We start from the raw sequence: 20,131 nt of genomic DNA, 5'->3' as shown, positions 1-20,131 counted from the left end.
ATGCATGGACCACAACAAGAACTGCCCGAAACCGCAGTATTTAGCAGCGCCCTCACAAAGAAAAGAAAAAAATGATACATCTCAGACATATTACTTATCTTTTTGAAGTCTGAGATCTATAATAAACACGAACTGTAAGCCCAGTTTTAAAACCTATATGAGATGTACAGAATAAATTAGGTCAACGTGTTATCACCAGACGTGCAAACAGTTAGACTAGGAGTCTGATGAATGCAAAACTGTACGTTTCATTCAAACTATTTTAGTCTGAGAGTTAGTATTTTTTTTGCTTTTATGCAAAACAAAGGTTTTCTTTGTTGGTGATAGCATTTTGAAATAAGTCTGCTAAATGTACAAAGCTTTATTCCTTAAGAAACATTTATATTCCGTACAATGTTGGGATCCCTTCTGTGCCAGTGCGGGTTAAAAATAAAAATAGCGAAATTATTACACCTCAGAATATGCTGCATAATTCAGGCAACACTGATGCATATTTTGGTCTTCCACTGTTGCATAATCTCAGTGGTTCCAAGTGATGCTCTATTGGAAAATATGTGTAGTCAAAAGGTAACTCTTCTTAACAGGCATTTCACTGCTGATGTACTCAAATCAACACAACCAGACACCAAATGGACTTTTTAGAGTTTATATTTTCGCAAATTACGAATAAAAAAAGAAAGGCTTACGTATCAAAACACTGTATTTTTTTTTAGTTAGGCCCTTATCAAATTTAACAGGAAATATTAAATAAGATTTGACACATTCTACCTGGCTGGGAATTGTGTCCCATGTACATGGGGGCCCAGAGCGGAACTACGGACCTTCAAATGCCATAATTTTAAATGACCAACAATGCTATCCAGTTGATTCAAACTCCTTTGACGAATTGAGAACACATTCAGTCATGATTTCTGGTTACCACTGCCACGGGGGTGACCTGAGCTACAATCACTCAAAGTGTGACACATTCAATATGATAAATTATAATGACAGATTAGAATATTCTTGCTTTTTAGGCCTGTTCCATTTCTAGCAGCCCCATTAGCAACACTAGCACTCCCTCATTCACAGCAATATGATAAGCTCTTTCCATACCACCTCAACCTATTTGTTGACATAAGTTTCAACTAGGCCACCCCCATATCCCACCACTGTGCATACATACATTACACAGTGAAGCAAATCAGTACCTTTGATCTAGCCCATTGACAAAGGACTTTGAACGAGGTTTTCACTAATTTGCACGATATCCAAGTTGCCCTGGATTTTGCAAGATTTTCCATCTTGCAATCAAATGAAGCTAGGCAGTAAGAATTGTAAGCATTTGCCCTTGGACGTCCAGACAATGAGCTCACTAACAAACACAGACAAAAGCAGGAGCCCTGAATCGAGAGTAACTAACACTTGTGTTAGTATAATTAAACTCTCAGTCCATAATACCTTTATCAAAGCATAACAAAAAAACAGAAGTAGAGGTGGCAGATGTTGTGTTCATGGATTCTAAAAAAGGAATAGAGAGAAGGTAGACAACGCCCACAGGGCGACTGTGGAATCAGATTCTTGTTTGGTCTTTGTACCAGCAATTCCCACATCTATGCACAGCCGCAATATCTTGATGCCGTTACACAGTCTTCCTGGCCGTCAAGACTCGGACGATGGACCCTACGCCTCCGGCTGCCAAGGCCTGCAGAGAAAGAATCAGCGGTCAAAAACCCACAACTCCACAGATCCGAACCACAGGCTATGTGGATTCTGACTCTTCCGCATAATTAGGAAAAAGCCAATATCAGATCCGACTTACCTTTTCATGCCACTGCAGCAAAACCGCACTGCTGTTATCAGAGGGGCTCTCAAACCCTTTGTAGATGTATTTCATGAGCAGATCCACCCCGTTCTTGTCCAGTGACTGAACAGCCTTTTCTATGTCATTGGCTTTGAAGGAGATTAGTACTTTCAACACAACACCTTCAGCACGATCCTACAGGCAAGGAAGCAAAGGGTCCAGGGGTTTACAAGCTTCATCATGTCCTTTAGTCACAAACTTTTAAATGCATAAAGTTGTCAACAGGTGGCTTTTCAGAAGTTCAAGATGCTCACTAAATTCGGTTTACCTCACTCTAAAAAAGGAATCTCGGGGGTATTCAGGATGAACGGCAAGGGAGTTCACAGATCAGGTCAACATAACCTTTAGCCTCCAAATAAGCTTCCATGTCTGTTCGCATCGTCCCATGTTGGCAACAATCACTGCTAGAGGTAAAGGGAGGTCAGACTCCGGTTAACCAGACTGTTTGACTCTCAAAACTAAGATAATTAAAGTAATTGTGCCAAGATCAACCTGAACAAATGGAATCACCACCAGAGCTGTGAATAGAGTTGAGACACAATGATCATCTGTTTAATGGCAAGAAAGATCATCTGTTAACCCAAATGTTTAGATTAACTGAAGAAACTTTCAGTTGATAAAAGGCAAGTGCTGGAGGCTATTCAATCTGCGACCTCGACAGATGCTGGTAAATAGTAATCCAGCTGTATCATAAGGCAGTAGTGATGTAAAATGACTCGGGTAGCTACAAATCAAGCTATAGAAAAATCCAACACAAATAGAAATGTATATGAAACAATAAATATGGCCATATCCCAAAGTGCAACAAGGGGCAAAATGTCCTTCATGAAGTGAATCACATGCAAATGCCGTTGCTCCCTTGGAATCTTCACAAATTGACAAAAGTAATATTTAGTTATACACAGAATTATCGAGGGGTGTTCTGCCGCCCCCCTGACCTCACCTTTGCAGACTGGTTCTTGGTGTTAATTGGAGGGTTCTTCAGGGCAGCCTGCAGGGCTCCCATCATGTTACCTGTACTATGGAGTTAAGGAAAAGTGCAACACACTAAAAGAATTGTCGGGGATTGGCAGAAATGTATGGCAGAAAAACAGGAGTAAATGACGAACTAACAATTGTATGCAAAGGTTATATATAGCAAAATGGAGGAGATGAGAAAAAACCCAAAAAGCAGTCCGTAAACAAATGAAGGCAGTCCGAGACAGATTCAACAGTTTCCATCCAGGGTGCAACAAACGGCAATTAAATCTCTGTAACAATAGCTAAAGGAAGAGGAATTCGGACCAACTGTCTTCTGCTTTCATTTCCCCTAATGTTGTTGGTCTTTGCTCTCTTATTTTTATGGGCAACGTGCTTAACTAAATCAGCGCTATAGAAATTACATAAAAATGTAAATGCAAAAGTAAATATGTGAGGAAGCAGCCTCACAATAATATGGAGCATGCAACAAAACTCCAGTATAAAACATGGGATAGAGATCGGTGCACCTTGTAAGCACAGTGACATTTGCAGTAAAACACGCCCATCAAGATAGGAAAGCAAAAAACGAAGCATTTATTGGTAATCTCTCTGCCATTGAAAACAAGCATTTACAATGCAACGGTTTCGCCTTTTGAAAAGTTAGAGCTATTGGTATTGTAAATGACAACATTTTTATTTATGTGTTGGTTTTGAAAACAGATAAATAAATGGCATTGTCATTTACATTGGCAATAGCTTAATCTCTCGCAAATGTGAGACCTATGGTACCCTACTGGACGAGCTCAGCAGACAGCAATTACTTGCAGACGAGTTCTATAACACAACAGCGCTGTAAATGACGAGCGTTATTATCGCAGGCGGTCGTGGTACGCATTTTATCCAGTCAAGAATGGTTTGCTTTTATATAAATAAAACAAACAAAGCCGTTGTAATTGTGTAGCAGATCTAAGCTAACAGACAGGACGTACTGGGAGAATAAACTTTCAAATAGTTTGAAACTTTAGTAAGCCGTTGGCGCAAAGACAGCCAGCCCATCTGCAGATATGTTGTGTCTGTCGCGTTGTGTGCAACTGGAAATGACATGGCATGGATGTAACTTCTGCAGCAAGTATTCAAATCTCAATACATGTATGGATTATTCAGACATACAGAGAGGGGAGGCTGAGACTTACACCGAGTATATATAGCTATATAGGCGCATACACCTATAGATCTGAGTGGTAACCTATGTGCCCCATTAGCTAGTCAAACGTCTCATTTATTTTCTGACTCGCGTCTCTCTATGATAATCGAGTCAATTTTACAGGTTCTGCTGGTGCACACATGGCGTAAGTCCCCCCGAAAACGACAAGAGAAGGTGGTGTCTAATTCAATTACACTGTCAAATAGACTGGCGGGTGAGTGTGGCCGTGTATCTCTGTGTGTGGCTGTCTTTTGGGCGTATCTGTATGTGCGGATGCCTCGTGTATATCTGTATGTCTTTTGGGTGGCTATGTGTGTGGATGAGGTGGGTGGGGGCCAGCAGGGCGAACTAGAGTGCAGGGAGGATTTAGATGGAAATGAGGGAAGAGAGACGATCGAAAGAGGACGAGAGAAAGATGTGCCGAAACAGACTTCGAAAGAGGGGGACATGAAGGAGAGAGAGTGATTGGCGGAATGAGAGCCATCGAAAGGGGGGGGGGGCATGAGGGAAAGAGAGAGTGGCACAGGACGAGCGAGTGGGGAGAGGGGTACTAGAAGGGGTATTAAGGGGACTCAGTCTGAGAGAAGTGAAGGGAGAGCGGAGGGTGAGGGGCAGGAGAGAGCAGGTATCTCGAGACAGCGTTTCTCAAGCTGCTGATCCGGTCGCATAGCTGCCGGTGGTGCAGCGGGTGCAGTGGCACTGGAGCCACTCTATTTGTACACTAAACGATAATTCATACACTCATTCTTTGCTAAGGGAGATAGTAAACACGGCGAGTTGGAGCAATTTAAAGGCACTGTGCGACGGTGTAAACCTGGCACCATGCAATGTGCTACATTAAGGTTTGGCTAGATGTACATAAGCTTTCAGACGGGGCAATGTCTGAGCAGTCTGTTTGTCCCTTACTGTGGAGAAATATCGAAGCGGACATCCCGGTCCTCCCAGAGCGCATCAAGCACGGACAGCATCCTCGGCGATTGTCCTGTATAGAACGCCTGTCCACACTTCAGACCCGAGTCTCCGCTGACCCTCACACACACACAGAGTGCTGTGACTCCACCATGCCCCCGCTGTGCCCGAGAGTCCTACCTTGGCCGCAGGCTCCCTCCTGACTCTCGTCTCCCCTGCTCTGGGCGGGTTCCGGGGCAGGCTGGGGCTAGGCGCCGCTCTCCATGTCTGCAGCGGCTCTGGGGCAGGTGTCCCGGGGTTCGTGGGTGTTTCGGAGTGACCCTGCTGTGCACGCGGCTCTGGGGCTAAACTTAATTGAGGCGGGAGGCTTAGCAATGTTGTTTACAATCCTTTCTGCTTGAAAGATACCTTTTAATTCGGTCAAATCATGAACAAAAACATGTTTTCCCAGATAAACTAAACAAAAAGATCATTTGCACAATACTGTCAACTGAATCAGCCATGCTGGCCATGAGGGACGCCAAACAACAAACTATTCAGACTTCGGGCAAGAAAACACCGACAACAGAACAAGCTAAGAAGCCCACGCCTCCCCCACTCTCTGCAGGCACTTTGCCATTTGAACCCCAGCCTGCTCCACGCCTTCCCCAAACGCTCATTAAAGCTAACACACCAGCACAGGTACCACTCACAGCAACAAAAAGCAAAGGTCCGCTGATCAGCGCACGAGTTGATTCACATGCAGACATTATACAGTTCAAGCAAAATATATAAATACCGTCCCTGAGAAAGCCTGCTGTGAGCAGCGGAGCAGCTAAGCAAAGTGTGACTCAGGCAAGCGCCCGACAGCTGTTTAGTGAGATATTAACTTCCTCTGGGGTCTCGCGATGTGTTTATAATATTCATGCAATGTGTTGCTTATTTTCGTGTTGGTGTTCACGTTTCCATAAAATTACTCTTTTCCGCATCAAAACCAAAGATTTGAAACTCCTCTTTTAATAATTTGATTTTTTTCGTCGTTTGATAAAGTGACCCTGATATTTTAAAACGATTCAGTAGAACAGATGGTCGGTCACGGACAGCGGGAGGGGGGGGGGGGCGTAGCACGGACAGCGGGAGGGAGGGCGGAGCACGGACAGCGGGGGGGGGGGGGGGGGGGGGGGGGGGGGGCGGCGGGAACGACCAGCACTCACCTGGACCTGGACTTCCTCCGGCGGCGGTCGGCCGCGGAATGGCCAAAACAAACATGGAGGACAAAAAAAAATAAACCCCGCCCACGGCCGCATGACATTGTCAGAAGGGGCAGGATGAGTAAAAATGGCCGGAACGCCTCCGAATCTGCTCCGCAATTGACGGACAGATCTCTGTTCCAATGGCTAGCCTCCATTTATGGAGCTAGCCAATGGAACAGAGGGGCGGATTCCCAGCCACACAGTGTAAGACATAAGATTTTGCCTGCGCGAAACGCTGCTTGCGCAGCTTTTCGCCAGGTCGAAACCTAAACAAGCATTTACAATGCAATGGTTTCGCCTTTGGAAAAGTTAGAGCTATTGGCATTGCTCATGACATTTCTTTTTTTTTTACCTATAAATAAATGGCATTGTTATTTACATTGCAATAGGTCTCACATTTGTTGGAGTTGGAGCTACTGGCATTGTAAATGGCAATGTTTTTTATTCATGCTTTTTTGTTTGCAATGGAGTGATTTTTTTTTAAAGTGCACACTATACCATATTATAAGCTTTTATAGCAACTATACAGTAAAGCTATAGCTATTTTAACGTAAAAGGGTGTAAATGGATGAATACAAATACAAAAAAATCTTAAACTGTATGGTGGAATGTATAGCAGGTGACAGACTACAGATCACAACATTCGTACTTGAAGTGATTGTGGGTACCATATGTAATAAAAAAAATAATTAAAAAAAAAGAAAAAAAAAAAATCGGTAGTATGGGGTGTCAATGACGCTTGTGCAAATGATGCTCAGCGGGTGAAGTGGTCAGCTCCGTTTGCAGATGCAAAGTGGTGAAAGGTGAAGTATTCAGCTCTGTCTGCAGGCACAAAGGGATGAATGGTGAAGTGGTCACTCTCTTCAGCGGTGAACATGCTCTTTACTGTTGCTCATGGGCATCAAGAGAATCTATAAAAGTTAATCAACCGCTGCACTCCGAGGTGAATAATGTCATTCAAAGGTAAATACTGTATTCTTGTAATAGGTGCACAGGAAGTCACCTTCTGGGTCCAAAAGGTGCATTAAATTAAGGAACGAAACAAGCCTTACAGCGAGTAAGGACAATTCCTGGGAACTCTGGTGGGCACGAAAGTGCGTATTTCAAATTATAGACTTTCCAAAGGTAACTGTAATCATAGTAGTTGTTTAATTCATTTCAAAAGCATGTGTATCCATGGTAATGATAAAGTTAGTTCAGCAATTCAGTCATATTTCATTCATATGATGCTGTTGTTTTTCAAAATTAGGTCAAGAAGTCATATAAGTGAATGAACTCCAATAATTAGATGCTCCCCGATGCATTTCGTGCAAAGGTGCACTTCTTCAGGGGGAATCGGTTAAGGGCGGTGAAGATGCATTCTACGAAGTTCCGACGGTAAACTTCCTGTTCGTGTGCACGAAACCCGGAAGACCAGCAACAACAGCATCATATGAAGCTGTAAGGCTTGTTTCGTTCATCAAGAGAATCTGCCAGGTCTGAGTCATTTCAGACACCTTATCAATCAAAGCATTTGTATAGCGCGCTACTCACCCGGAGGGTCTCAAGGCGTTTGGGGAGGGGGGGGTCCGCTACTGCTCGAACAGCCAGGTCTTGAGCTGTTTCCTGAAGGCGAGGTGGTCCTGGGTCAGGCGGAGGTGGGTCGGGAGGGAGTTCCAGGTCTTGGCGGCGAGGTAGGAGAAGGACCTTCCCCCTGTGGTAGCTCTTCGGATGCGGGGAACGGCGGCGAGGGCGTGGCCGGTTGATCGAAGCTGGCGTTTGGGAGCGTAGAAATTGAGGCGGCTGTTGAGGTATCCTGGTCCTTGGTTGTGCAGGGCTTTGTGTGCGTGGGTGAGGAGACGGAAGGTGATTCTCTTGTTGACCGGGAGCCAGTGCAGGTCCCGCAGGTGTCCGGAGATGTGGTTGCGACGGGGGATGTCCAGGATGAGTCTTGCTGAGGCATTCTGGGTCCGCTGGAGTCTCTTCTGGAGTTTGGCGGTGATTCCGGCGTAGAGGGAGTTGCCGTAGTCCAGTCGGCTGGTGACGAGGGCCTGGGTGACCGTCTTCCTGGTCTCGGTGGGGATCCACCGGAAGATCTTGCGTAGCATGCGTAGGATGTTGAAGCACGACGAGGAGACGGCGTTGACTTGACTGGTCATGGAGAGGGATGAGTCCAGGATGAAGCCCAGGTTGCGTGCGTGGTCTGTTGGTTTGGGTGCGCTGCCGAGGGCGGGAGGCCACCAGGAGTCGTCCCAGGCAGAGGGGGAGGATCCCAGGATGAGGACTTCCGTCTTGTCTGAGTTCAGTTTCAGGCGGCTGTTCGTCATCCAGTCGGCTACCTCCTTCATCCCTTCGTGTAGGTTGGCTCTGGCGGTGGCGGGGTCGTTGGTGAGGGAGAGGATCAGCTGGGTGTCGTCGGCGTAGGGGATGATGTTGAGGTTGTGCTGTCGTGCGATGGCTGCGAGAGGGACTCATGTAGACGTTGAAGAGGGTTGGGCTGAGCGAGGAGCCTTGTGGAACGCCGTAGATGACTTCGGTGGCTTCTGATCTGAACGGGGGGAGGCGGACTCTGTGTCCTTCCGGCGAGGAAGGAGATGGTCCACTGCAGCGCCTTCTCCCGGATTCCGACGTTGCTGAGGCGCTGTACTAGGGTACGGTGGCAGACGGTGTCGAAGACCGCGGAGAGGTCTAGGAGGATGAGGGCCGCTGTTTCTCCGTTGTCGAGCAGAGCTCGGATGTCATTGGTGGCTGCGATCAGGGCGGTCTCGGTGCTGTGGTTGGCCCTGAAGCCAGACTGCGAGAGGTCGAGGGATCCGTTCGTCTCGAGGAAGGCGGCCAGCTGCTTGTTGACGGTCTTCTCGATGACTTTAGCTTTAGCGGGGGAACGGGAGCAGAGAGATGGGTCGGTAGTTCTTGAGGTCGGAGGGGTCGGCTGATGGCTTCTTTAGTAGGGCGCCGAGTTCAGCGTGCTTCCAGTTCTCCGGGAAGGTGGCTGTGTCGAAGGAGGAGTTGATGATGTCCCGCAGGTGGGGTGCGAGGACAGCGTCGGCCTTGTTGAAGACGTGGTGAGGGCAAGGGTCGGTCGGAGATCCGGAGTGGATGGTGTTGATCGTGCGGATGGTGTCTTCGGTGCTGATCGGGGTCCAGGCGCCGAGGGTAGTGGTGGGGGGCGGTGGTTCAGTCGTGGCGTGCGTCGGTTGAGTGCTGAAGCTGTTGTGGGAGGGATGGGGTTTGTAAATGCACTTACATTAAACACCACTAAGAGATTAAGCGATTTCTGTGACATCACGTGATTTTTCTCCAAAATGTTTTTTTCACTTTCACTTTTTGGGTTTTCCGGGATGCTCTGGCATAAGATTCCCGGTTCCACCATGATTCATTTTGTACAATAAGAAAACACAATAACTAAAAATACTCTCAAACTACGGTTTAACTGAGACACCTTTTTCTGTGTAAAAAAGCACCTCACCATGGACCAAGCAGGGGCAAGTGCCCCTAACCACAGCAGGATTGAGACACTTCTCTGACAGGAGTTGTGCCAACCCACCTGCAGCCAACGCCATGGGTCACGGGAACATGAGATAGAGAGAAGGGGGGGAAAGAGAGAGAAGGGGGGTACATGGAGAGAGAAATGGGAAATAGGAGAGAGAAATGGGGGCAGAAAGAGAAATGGGTGACAGAGAGAGAAATGGGTGACAGAGAGAGAAATGGGTGACAGAGAGAGAAATGGGTGACAGAGAGAGAAATGGGGGACAGAGAGAGAAATGGGGGACAGAGAGAAATGGGGGACAGAGAGAGAACGGGGCAAGAGAGTCTGGAAGGGTGAAAACGAAAGGGAGAGAGGGCGATAGTTAGGGGGTACAGGAAAGGGGCAGGAGGTGGACAGGCAATATACATTTTAAATACAAGAGGTAGATTTGGAAGAGGAAAGCAAAAGAAAGATAGGGCGAGTACAATGTATCAATGGAGGATGTGAGAGGATGGGAGGGAGAAAGGAAAGGAGGGGGCATCCTAAATGGAGAGGGGTGTGTGAGGACAACAGTGAGCGGGCAGGAGGGACGGCGAATGGAGGAGGTTGAGCTGGTCAGGGTGCGAGGAGAAGAAAGAAAGGGAAAGGCAGAGCGAGGAACCAACGAGGAAATAGAGGGGAAACGCGAGAGGGGGCGGCTGGGGCAGAGGGGTGAGTGAGGGCAGAAGAGAGGGAAGGTAGGGGGACATTTAAAAAAGTGTGAACGGGACTGATGAATAGGGGAGGAGCTGGGGAGGGAGTCTTATGGGTGAAGAAGACGCGAGGGACAGATAGGAAAGAGGACGAGAGAAGAGAGCCAACGGCGGGCAGAGGATGGGGACGGAGTGAAGACAGGCAGGAAAGGATGAGATCACCAGGGAGAGAAGAGAGGACAGTAAAGGGAGGGGACGAGATTAATTAACAGAGGCCACTGGGGTAAGAATAAACTGTTGGCGAAGTGTAAGCTTACAAGAGAGGCGGAAAGGAGTGCGGGGGAGATGACGAGTTTTACTCCGCCCCACCAGGCAAAACATTGGTAAACCCCCAACTCCACCTGGGTAGATCCTGTCAGAAGGGACACCAGCTTACTGGGTGCCGCAAAGGAAGTTACGGCGTGGAAGGGTGCAGAAAGAGGCGCGTGTATATTTCTGAAGATTTATCAATATGCAAACAGCCCCTCCCACAAAACATTAACGCCTCTCCCTTTAAACGGATGCATGTTTACGTAGTAAAGCACCCTAGCCCCTGGAGCCTGATGGGTCCCTGTAACGGGACAGACAGCAGCGCTGTGCACACTCCTGCAGTTAATGCAAAGCACGAACCGCGCAGAAATGAGAACAAAAACCTTAAGTAAACCCGCCGGCACAAACTAAACAGTGTGTATTTTGGGTGATTGCTGAAGAAATCTGTATTTTGACCCTCTTTTAAACCAGTCCTTTTAGTAGACGTACATTTGAAAGTCCTTCTCCTGGATGGGAGGGGAAATAGAAGGTCTGGGAGCCGATTAAGACAGCTGTTGGCGCTGGGTCTCCGAGACAACAGCAAAACACACATTCTCTCTCCGCCAACAGTCGAGAAGGAGACGCCGTTGCTATGCTCGCTGTGCGAGTCCACATGCCACGAGACAGTGCTTTTGGGGGGCTTATTTCTGCTGGGCGTGTCTTGTCTAGTCCGCGTGCCCCTGGCCTCTCAGAGACCACCCACAGGTAGCTAATGATTCCCTTAGTTGGGGAGAGCTCCCTCGGACCCTGCACCCGCCAATCATTAGAGATAATAAAAATTACTATTGGCCATAAATTACTCAGACGATTGTCATGCCTGACAGAATTATTGGTGGGGAAGAAGGTGGGTGGTGCACGGATAGACACAAACATCCGTGCAGTAGTTAGATACACAGCAAAACAGCCAGTGTGAAAACATGCATCGTCTGATTACTGATGAAGGGGCGTGTTCCGTAATTTGAATGAGGAGTCTTCTGGCATTTGGGGAATTTCCCATGGATCCCCCGGGGTTCCCGGGGTTATAGGTCGGTACACGGGGAACATCCGAGGTGGAATTTAGGTCTTCCTAGGGTAGACTTCATTATCCCATATTTTTTTCCTATTTAACGTGGAGAACTAACCAGGCAAGAGTCCATTCCCAAAACAGCGTACCACAGAGAAACACAAATAGAGGGATGGAGCAAGTCAAAAGGACCCAGCGAGAGAGGCGGGACTTGACGGGCTTCCGGTCTGTCCGTTCCCACCGCTGGCCACATTTACCAAGCGAAACATAGCAGTTTTAAACTCTGCTCATTGAGACATAAATCCGCCTCGGCTCCTAGAATGGCACAGATGATCCGATACATATGTGTGATATAATAACCCCGACGCCCGGACCCTGCCCGCAGCTGCGCCACTGATTATCGGACGGATGCCCGGAAGCCGGGAAAGAATGGGTCTGAGGGGGGCAAGCGCTGCCGTCTACCTGCAGGCTCCTCTTCCAGTGAATAAGTGACTCATTCAGATGAAATGTGGGGCGGCGGGGAGCGGAGGCAGCAGGCGCGCAGTGGGGGGAGCAGGGCAGAAGGACGTTACTGAGAGCAGGGTCAGAAGACGGGCGCTGTGGATGCACTCAGGGTGGGGAGGTGAGAGGAGGGTGTGAGCAAGGGTGGCGGCTGGACCCGAGGTCGTAGGGATTAAACAAGCATTTACAAGTGGTGCGGGAACGGGCACACAGAGAGCGGGAGGGGGGGGCAGGGGCGGGAACGGGCATATGGAGAGCGGGAGGGGGGGGTCGGGAACGGGATAAAAACAAAAGCTTACCTGATCAGCAGCCTCAGTGCACTGCCCACCCCTGCAAAAGACACGGTGGAAATGAAGAAAACATGACGAGACCCAAAAAAAAATAATTGCACACGCCCACCACCGCAATGACGACGTTAAAGGGCCGGGATGAGTAAAAATCGCGAAACGCCCACGAATCTGCTCCGGCAATGACGGACAGATCTGTCTTCCAATGGCTAGCCTCCATTTATGGAGCTAGCCAATGGAAGACAGAGGCGGGAGAAAGCTCCATACTTGTTTACAAAAGTTTTCGCCTGCGCGATACTGCTTGCGCAGTAAACGCCAGGCGAAACCTAAAAAGAGCAGGGCCTACAGTTGAGATGGTAATGAGAGACCAAGGAATTTCAATGTCCATACAAGGAAGTCAGTCAGTACAACAGCGTCTACAACATCACCATATGTATCCGCCAGAAAATAAAGTTTATTTGAATAACTCTGATCCATACATCATATGAGACTACTGAGACTGACAGAAAGTATAATGAAAAGGAAGTGAGATATGGAGGAAACTATGCCACGAACGACTAGCTAACATTCGGAGAGTGCTTGTGAAGGGATCTGATTTTCTAAGGAGGCAAACTGCACGTGTTGCTAGAAACATGTTTCTTGGGTTCCTCGCCCCATTCCGAAAATGAAATGGTTGCTATATTGGATCACGATGTGACAGGGTGTTTTGCTGGTTACATTAGTGAATCAAATTTCTGGGACACGCCAAGCATCCTGACCTCAAGTTCAATCTGCATACATCCCTTATTGGACATCATTCATGTGATGCGAGTCAGTGTAGTTTCTTCAGCGCTGGATTCAAATGCAAATTTGGTGTCAAACATGACCAGGCACTGAGGCACTAATATGGCATTAATGACCTGGGTAGTGCTTTTGGTCATGTGATATGTGGCTACTAACTAGGAAAGCATTCCTGAGCTGAAGATGCGGATCCATAGCAAGTGTAAAGGTGTAATCAGTTATCACCTTGATAGTCCTGGTACCAAGGCCAGTAAAACAATATTAACCAGTGAAGAGAATGAAACCAGGTAGAGAGTAAGGTGGGGCTGAGGCATCTCAGTGGACATTCCCAAGGATGCTCTGCTTTTCCCATGCGTTCCAAAGGGTCCTCTGTCTCGCACACAGTTTGGGTAGGAGGTTCACCTCAACCTTTCAGTGTTTAGCAGCAGGAACCAAGGGAGGAATGAGAAAGTTAACCCAGCCATTACAGTGTGTCTGAACATTTAAGTTCTCAATGTATCCTCATGAGCATGTGCTGAATCCTCCGTTCTCTACTGTGGTTCCTGCTGTGACAAACTAACAGTTTCTGAGTAGGAGCTGTAGGCACTAACTGTCACGGTGTGAGACACGGGAGGAAGGTTCCCTGAAAAACAGACAAGTAAAGACAATATATAAACTGCCACATTTTCAACCTCACATAAATGTAGATCTTTTTGATTTCTAAATCCAGGCAGACAAAAATGTAAAGTAATATTCGACCCATAAAACCTGTTGGTTAATACCGAAATCGTCAGTCATTTTCGTACTGTAAAATACGATGTCATTATTCCTCAGAACACCACTGCCGAATGTATTTCTTTGAACTAGAAAAAAAGATTTGCCAAATAACACTCAGCCTCTGAATAATTAGCTGCACGCTATATAACTTTCTCGAAACCGTACATTTAGTTATTGCAGTTTTCTTTCTGCTACGGAGAATAGCCGCCAAACGGTCAATTACTGAAGTAAAATGCTTTCGTTTAATAATTAAGTTTTAATCTAATTGATTTTCAAAGTAGTCATTTAAAAGACACTACATCGCATTACTAAGATATCAATTTTAGACATGTTGTAGCAGAAACTTTAGGATCAAAACATACTTTTCTCGAGGTTTGTGTGGGTTTAAATTGAGCATACTTCATACTAGACTAAAAGACAGACATCTTTAGTGTCTGGTTATTGTGGGCGCCCTGTAAATGGCCCTGTGGCTGTTTGGTTATTTTCAAATAACTTATTTTCATTATGAATCACAACCTTGTAATAGGTACAAACAGCACACTAGAATTTATTTCATAGACAATACATGTACTGATTAGGCCTTGTGGCTGCTGCTAATACCAATTGCAGGTAACCAGGTGCTACTTTCTGTTGCTGCTATACTGATCTCCATTGACTCCAGACACAGACATTTTGTTTGTAAATGCTACAGTTCTGACTTTTCATACTGCGTCTAATTCTCAATCCTTGTACAGGTTCTTTCAGTAAGCCTGGACTGATTAAACAATCTCCCTTTGGGAGTCAAGTGTACAAACAGAGTATGTGTGGTATCTGATGTAGAGCCATAAACCCTGAAAAGCAACCCCCAGATTAGCTTTTCTTAAAACCCTGCCTCCATGCAGAGACAGGGAGAGGCATGCAGGTGGATCGGCCCCGCTACTATGGGAGAAACTGCATGAGTGCCCTCACTGATCCCATGAGGTCCTGACTGATACCACGGGAAACCCTACTCCTTTCTAAAAACTTGGTGGCACTGGTTAGTTCAGGCCGCCACTGACACCAAAATTGACCTTCCTTTGGTCCTGAAGAAGGGCTTTGGATCTCCTTTTGAGGCCACATACAGCGCGAAACATGTTGACCGTTATATATGTCCATTAGGGACATATACCCAGCAACAGAGGGACAGAATATCCCCTACAGCAGCGCCACACACTTTATTTTAGAAACGACAGAGGGATCACCCTAATAAATAGTATCCACTCTCCCTCTAGTCATTTTTTAACACACCACTTTAGACTTCACTGCCACTCACACCCACGCACCCATACGGCTTCTCATCAAAAGATCTCCAATAAAGAGACCCTTTGGGGGACCCGTAGGGCATTGCAGCGCCGGCCCGACGACGAGCAAAGCCCAAATAACGAAGCATGGCATCCTTCGGGGTGTGTGAGGGTATTATGGTGAGGACACACTGTCCCCCACAGATAGAGTAGTACACGACATAGCACACGACAAAAGTTTTTTCTTCTTTCATCCTCTACAAGGAACAGCGACTCCGTTTGTGTACTAGATGTTTAGAAATAAACAATGGTGTGTTTCCAGAGATGGCACGATGGACTACAAAGTGCGTTTTAAAAATGATTCAATGTTGGATGGGAAGCACATACAAGGATTGCTGGATTGCCTGGTAAGGCTGAAAAGAGGAACTCCAACTATTAGACAGACAGCTTGTTTTTGGATGACTTGCAGACGTTGGATTAATGAGGATTTATATTCAGGTAAAGGCTATAGCAATAATCCACTCCCTCCATAATTACTGTCAACATTGTGAGACGTCTACTTTCCTGTGATAAAAAGGAGGATATTTTGAAGCTTTAGACCCATGTTAGGAATTACGGCTAATCTTGTAGCAATCAGGATGTTAATATTAAATCAGATGCAGAAAAATCAACTCCTTTATAGCTGTTTTATAGATTTCAGCAAGGTTTTTGACCATATCCAAAGGGATCTTCTTTGGATGAAACTTAAAAACTGATAATCACTGATCCATTACTTCGAGGCATTCAATTGCTCTATTCTGAAACTTGGGCCAGAGTCAAACTCGACAACAAACTAACGGTCGCCAATAAAATTAGAGTAGACCAAAGGGTGAAACAAGGATGTGTTTTGGCTCAAACTCTTTTTAATTTATTGATGAGCGACTTGGCTACCACTTTCAACACTGTTGTTAGTGACGCGCCTAAATTGGGTAAAACTCACATTTCCTCCCTTCTCTACGCCGATGACGCAGTTCTTCTGAGCCAAACAGCCAAGGGTCTCCAAACACTACTTGATGTTTTATCTTCACACAGCAATATAAACGGTACGACAGTAAATTTAGAGAAAAACAACGTTGTGATCTTTGGACGGTAAAAGAAGAAACTAGGTACATGGTACTTCAACAATCACCATCTGTCTACCGCTTCTAGATACAAGTACCTCTGCTGTTAGTTAGATGATAAGGGTGGGCATTAAACTCACGAGAACTCCCTTAAACCAAAGTGAGTGTCACTACTATTTGCATTCCAATCCATTCTGAAACATACTAAACAACCATCCTTAAATCCCTTCCTCAAAATAGTCAAAGCCAAGCTAATTCCTTACTTTAGAATACGGTTCGGAAGCTATTCCCGGGGAACTGGGCTCCTTTTTGAACAAATCTCAGAGCCAAGTCTATAGATCGCCATTTACACTCCCAAATCATTCCGCAGCTGCTCAAATTAGATTAGAATTTGCATTGTGCCACCAAGTTTTAGCCAAAAAGGCTGGCACTCTTAAATATTTACATGCTATACGTGCTGCCAAAGAAGGAACACTGAAAAGTTTAAATTTGGAAAAAAGTATCATCAATGAACCATACAGTAGCTCAAAATTCATGGGCAATTTCCCTTCATGAAGCCCTGAAACTTAAAACAACTAGAAGATTATGGAATTTTAATCTTCCACATCAGAATTTTAAAAAGTGCCAAACTGATTAACAAAAAGGCATCAGCTGTACAAGATAGTTGGATCCTTACGGCTCGAAAGCATGCGCATCTGATACAAAGAAGCTACGACAGAAGAGGTATTCAAAAATACTTAACATATACTTTTGCTGAGCACTACAAAATTAAGTTCTGTCTTGTTAATATGGGAAATTTTACATCACTCGACCTTTTAGCCCCATGGTTGATAGGTCCAGTATCAACTATGTGTCGGCTGTGTACTCAATCCCAAGAGAACCTATCCCATCTTCTCTGTACTTGTCTGGCTTTAATCAACGACCGCAGGAAATTTGTTTGCCAGTTATGAATTTCACAAGGTTCTCACACAATTAAAGCGGCAGTAGACTTCCTGCTCGATGACGCTCCACCACAGGCCATTTGTAATTTGATTAAATTACTACATAAAACAGAAAAGTTGTTAAGAGCTGCTAATTTGCAAGACACTTGCGGAGAATAATTGCCACCTCTCATCCCTTTTTCCATATATGCATTGGTACTTGAAGTTTGATTGCATGCACTTTAATACTTCCAATTTATACTTTTTTCCCATGAACACATGAATTATTTTCTTTTATGTAGAATTTTCTTTATCAAATATGTATTACTATTAATTCATTTAAAAATCAACTACAGCTTTTGTAATAGATTTTATAATTGTTTCCAAACCATTTTTCTACATTGTTTTTTTATCGTATGTAAACATGTTTTTTATATCGGTGTCCTGAATCTATAACAATAGTTTTAAAATTGTTCTGAATCATGTTTTTAAGATATGTTTTGTATTCACAACTGAGCTATTTGTTTTATAATGTATTATCACATTTTGTAATGGCTTTTATTAGCTGTGCAAAAACTTGAAGCTGTTTTAGGTGAAAAGAACAAGAGGGAATGATCAAAGCGTCCAGGCAGTCCACTTAGAGTGAAACATCAATTTTTATTCATAAACTTTTAACCATTCTTGATGGTTTTGGGGTTGGGCAAAAGTTAAGAAGTTAAAGGTAAGTTGCCAAGTGGACTGAGTGTATCCAGTAATTGAGGTTTTGGTCCTATCTATATTCAATTTGAACCGGTGCAGGATCATTCAGTGATGAGCTACTGAGGCAGTTCTGAACAATAGGAGCATCTTTAAAGTGGGAGCTCAGTTTGAATAATATTTGTGTATGGTCTGCATATTTTATAAAGTTAACACCGGCGGCAAGAAGTGTGTGTGTGTCTGTATATATATATATATATATATATATTCACTGAAAAAACCATAAGTTATAGACCATATATAGTTAGGAATTTGCATTTACAAAACCTTGAAAATTCACTGAAAAAACCATAGGTTAGAGACCATATATAGTTAGCTGGACATTTTATTGACATAAAACCAATGAAATTCCATATATAGTTAGTTGCACTAACTATATATCGCGCACCCGCAATCCACTGCTGATGATGTCACATATTACATCATTCATGACATGGTCAGTGACATCACTGATGACATCACTGATGACATCTCAAATGACATCACTGATGACATCACTGATGACATCTCAAATGACATTACTGATGACATCATCTAGTGTCTGTGTGTTTTTGTAAAGTTTAAATATGTTTTACATATTGAAGAATGAGTGGATGTATGGAAGACTGAGTGTGTGTGTGGCTGGCTGGGAGGTGTGTGACTGTGCATATCAATGTGTACTTGTATCAGTGATTGTATAAGAGAGTAAGTATGTGTTAGTATATGTGTGAAAAAGTATGGTGTTCTGTGTTTAACTGTATAGATGAGGAAATCGAAGTGTGATTAATTCTTCACAGGACTGACTAGGTGTATGAGTGCATATGATAGTGTTGTAATAATGAGTGACTGTATGTATGAGTGATTGTATGGGTGAATGAGTGAATGTGTGTGTAGACGTAGGAATCAGTGAGTGCGTATGTAGTAACTGGTATTGGTGTGTCATGATGTCATCAGTGATGTCATTTGAGATGTCATCAGTGATGTCATTTGAGATGTCATCAGTGATGTCATCAGTGATGTCACTGAAGTATGGTGTTCTGTGTTTAACTGTATAGATGAGGAAATGGAAGTGTGATTGATTCTTTACAGGACTGACTAGGTGTGTGAGTAACTCCATGGATGAGTGGCAGTGTGTGAGTGTCTGCATAGGTGTATGAGTGCATATGATAGTGTTGCAATAATGAGTGACTGTATGTATGAGTGATTGTATGGGTGAATGAGTGAATGTGTGTGTAGACGTAGGAATCAGTGAGTGCGTATGTAGTAACTGGTATTGGTGTGTCATGATGTCATCAGTGATGTCATTTGAGATGTCATCAGTGATGTCATCAGTGATGTCACTGACCATGTCATGAATGATGTAATATGTGACATCATCAGCAGTGGATTGCGGGTGCACGATATATAGTTAGTGCAACTAACTATATATGGAATTTCATTGGTTTTATGTCAATAAAATGTCCAGTTAACTATATATGGTCTCTAACCTATGGTTTTTTCAGTGAATTTTCAAGGTTTTGTAAATGCAAATTCCTAACTATATATGGTCTATAACTAGGGCTCCCGGTTTTCCGTTTTTACGGATATTTACATATAAATACAGACGGAAATCTATATTTCCTTTGTCTGTATTTATATGTAGAAACGGAAAAATACTAAAAAATGTTGCCACACTGCCGTGCTCGAATCCAGCTAAGCCCCCTTCCTGCTTCTGGAAATTCCTTCCCGGGCGCGCACACAGCCGCACCCTAGTACTTCACAGGTCTTTTGAAAGACCATTTACTTGTTAATTAGGCTTTATTGTTGTTTCACCCCATGCCGTGGCCTCCCCCAACGCCCCTGACTCCTCCTGTGCCAGGCTCCATACAGTGCACATTTTAAGCCCTTCAATTCACAGTGCTGCAGCCAGAGAAAAAAAGATGCGTGTTCTCATCTGTCACTACTTTATATTGTCTGTCGGTCCTGGCAGTGTGAAAACAAGATTGTTTCAAACGCATGCCATTCGCCCCCTCTGGCTAGCAAGAGGTGGCCTCTTGTAGCCTGCACGTCTAAAGTTATGTATTGTGCTATTCGAAGAGCCTTATGCTCTGATCCATAATTTTATCGGCCTGAGCAGCATGAACTGCAGGGATCAAAACGCCCGAGGTGCGGATT

The 20,131-nt window shown here is 44.9% G+C and overlaps 1 protein-coding gene across 1 annotated transcript in view; it reads right to left on the bottom strand.

The window, feature by feature from the left end:
- Nucleotides 1-632: 632 nt before the first annotated feature.
- The window catches only part of ARPC5 (actin related protein 2/3 complex subunit 5), a 29,404-nt gene continuing 9,905 nt past the window's right edge, over nucleotides 633-20,131 (bottom strand). The window contains exons 2-4 of the mRNA XM_078643031.1: nucleotides 2,787-2,859; nucleotides 1,802-1,978; nucleotides 633-1,684 (exon numbers count right to left, since the gene is read on the bottom strand). Of these exons, the coding sequence (XP_078499157.1) occupies nucleotides 1,622-1,684; nucleotides 1,802-1,978; nucleotides 2,787-2,859 (313 nt within the window). The 3' untranslated portion in view covers nucleotides 633-1,621. The remainder of the gene's footprint in view (nucleotides 1,685-1,801; nucleotides 1,979-2,786; nucleotides 2,860-20,131) is intronic.

The sequence above is a fragment of the Lissotriton helveticus genome, chromosome 1_1 (genome assembly GCF_964261635.1).
Source record: "Lissotriton helveticus chromosome 1_1, aLisHel1.1, whole genome shotgun sequence".
Classification (NCBI taxonomy): Eukaryota; Metazoa; Chordata; class Amphibia; order Caudata; family Salamandridae; genus Lissotriton; species Lissotriton helveticus.
Note: the sequence above shows the minus strand (reverse complement) of the source record. Positions and strands in the feature narration are given on the sequence as shown.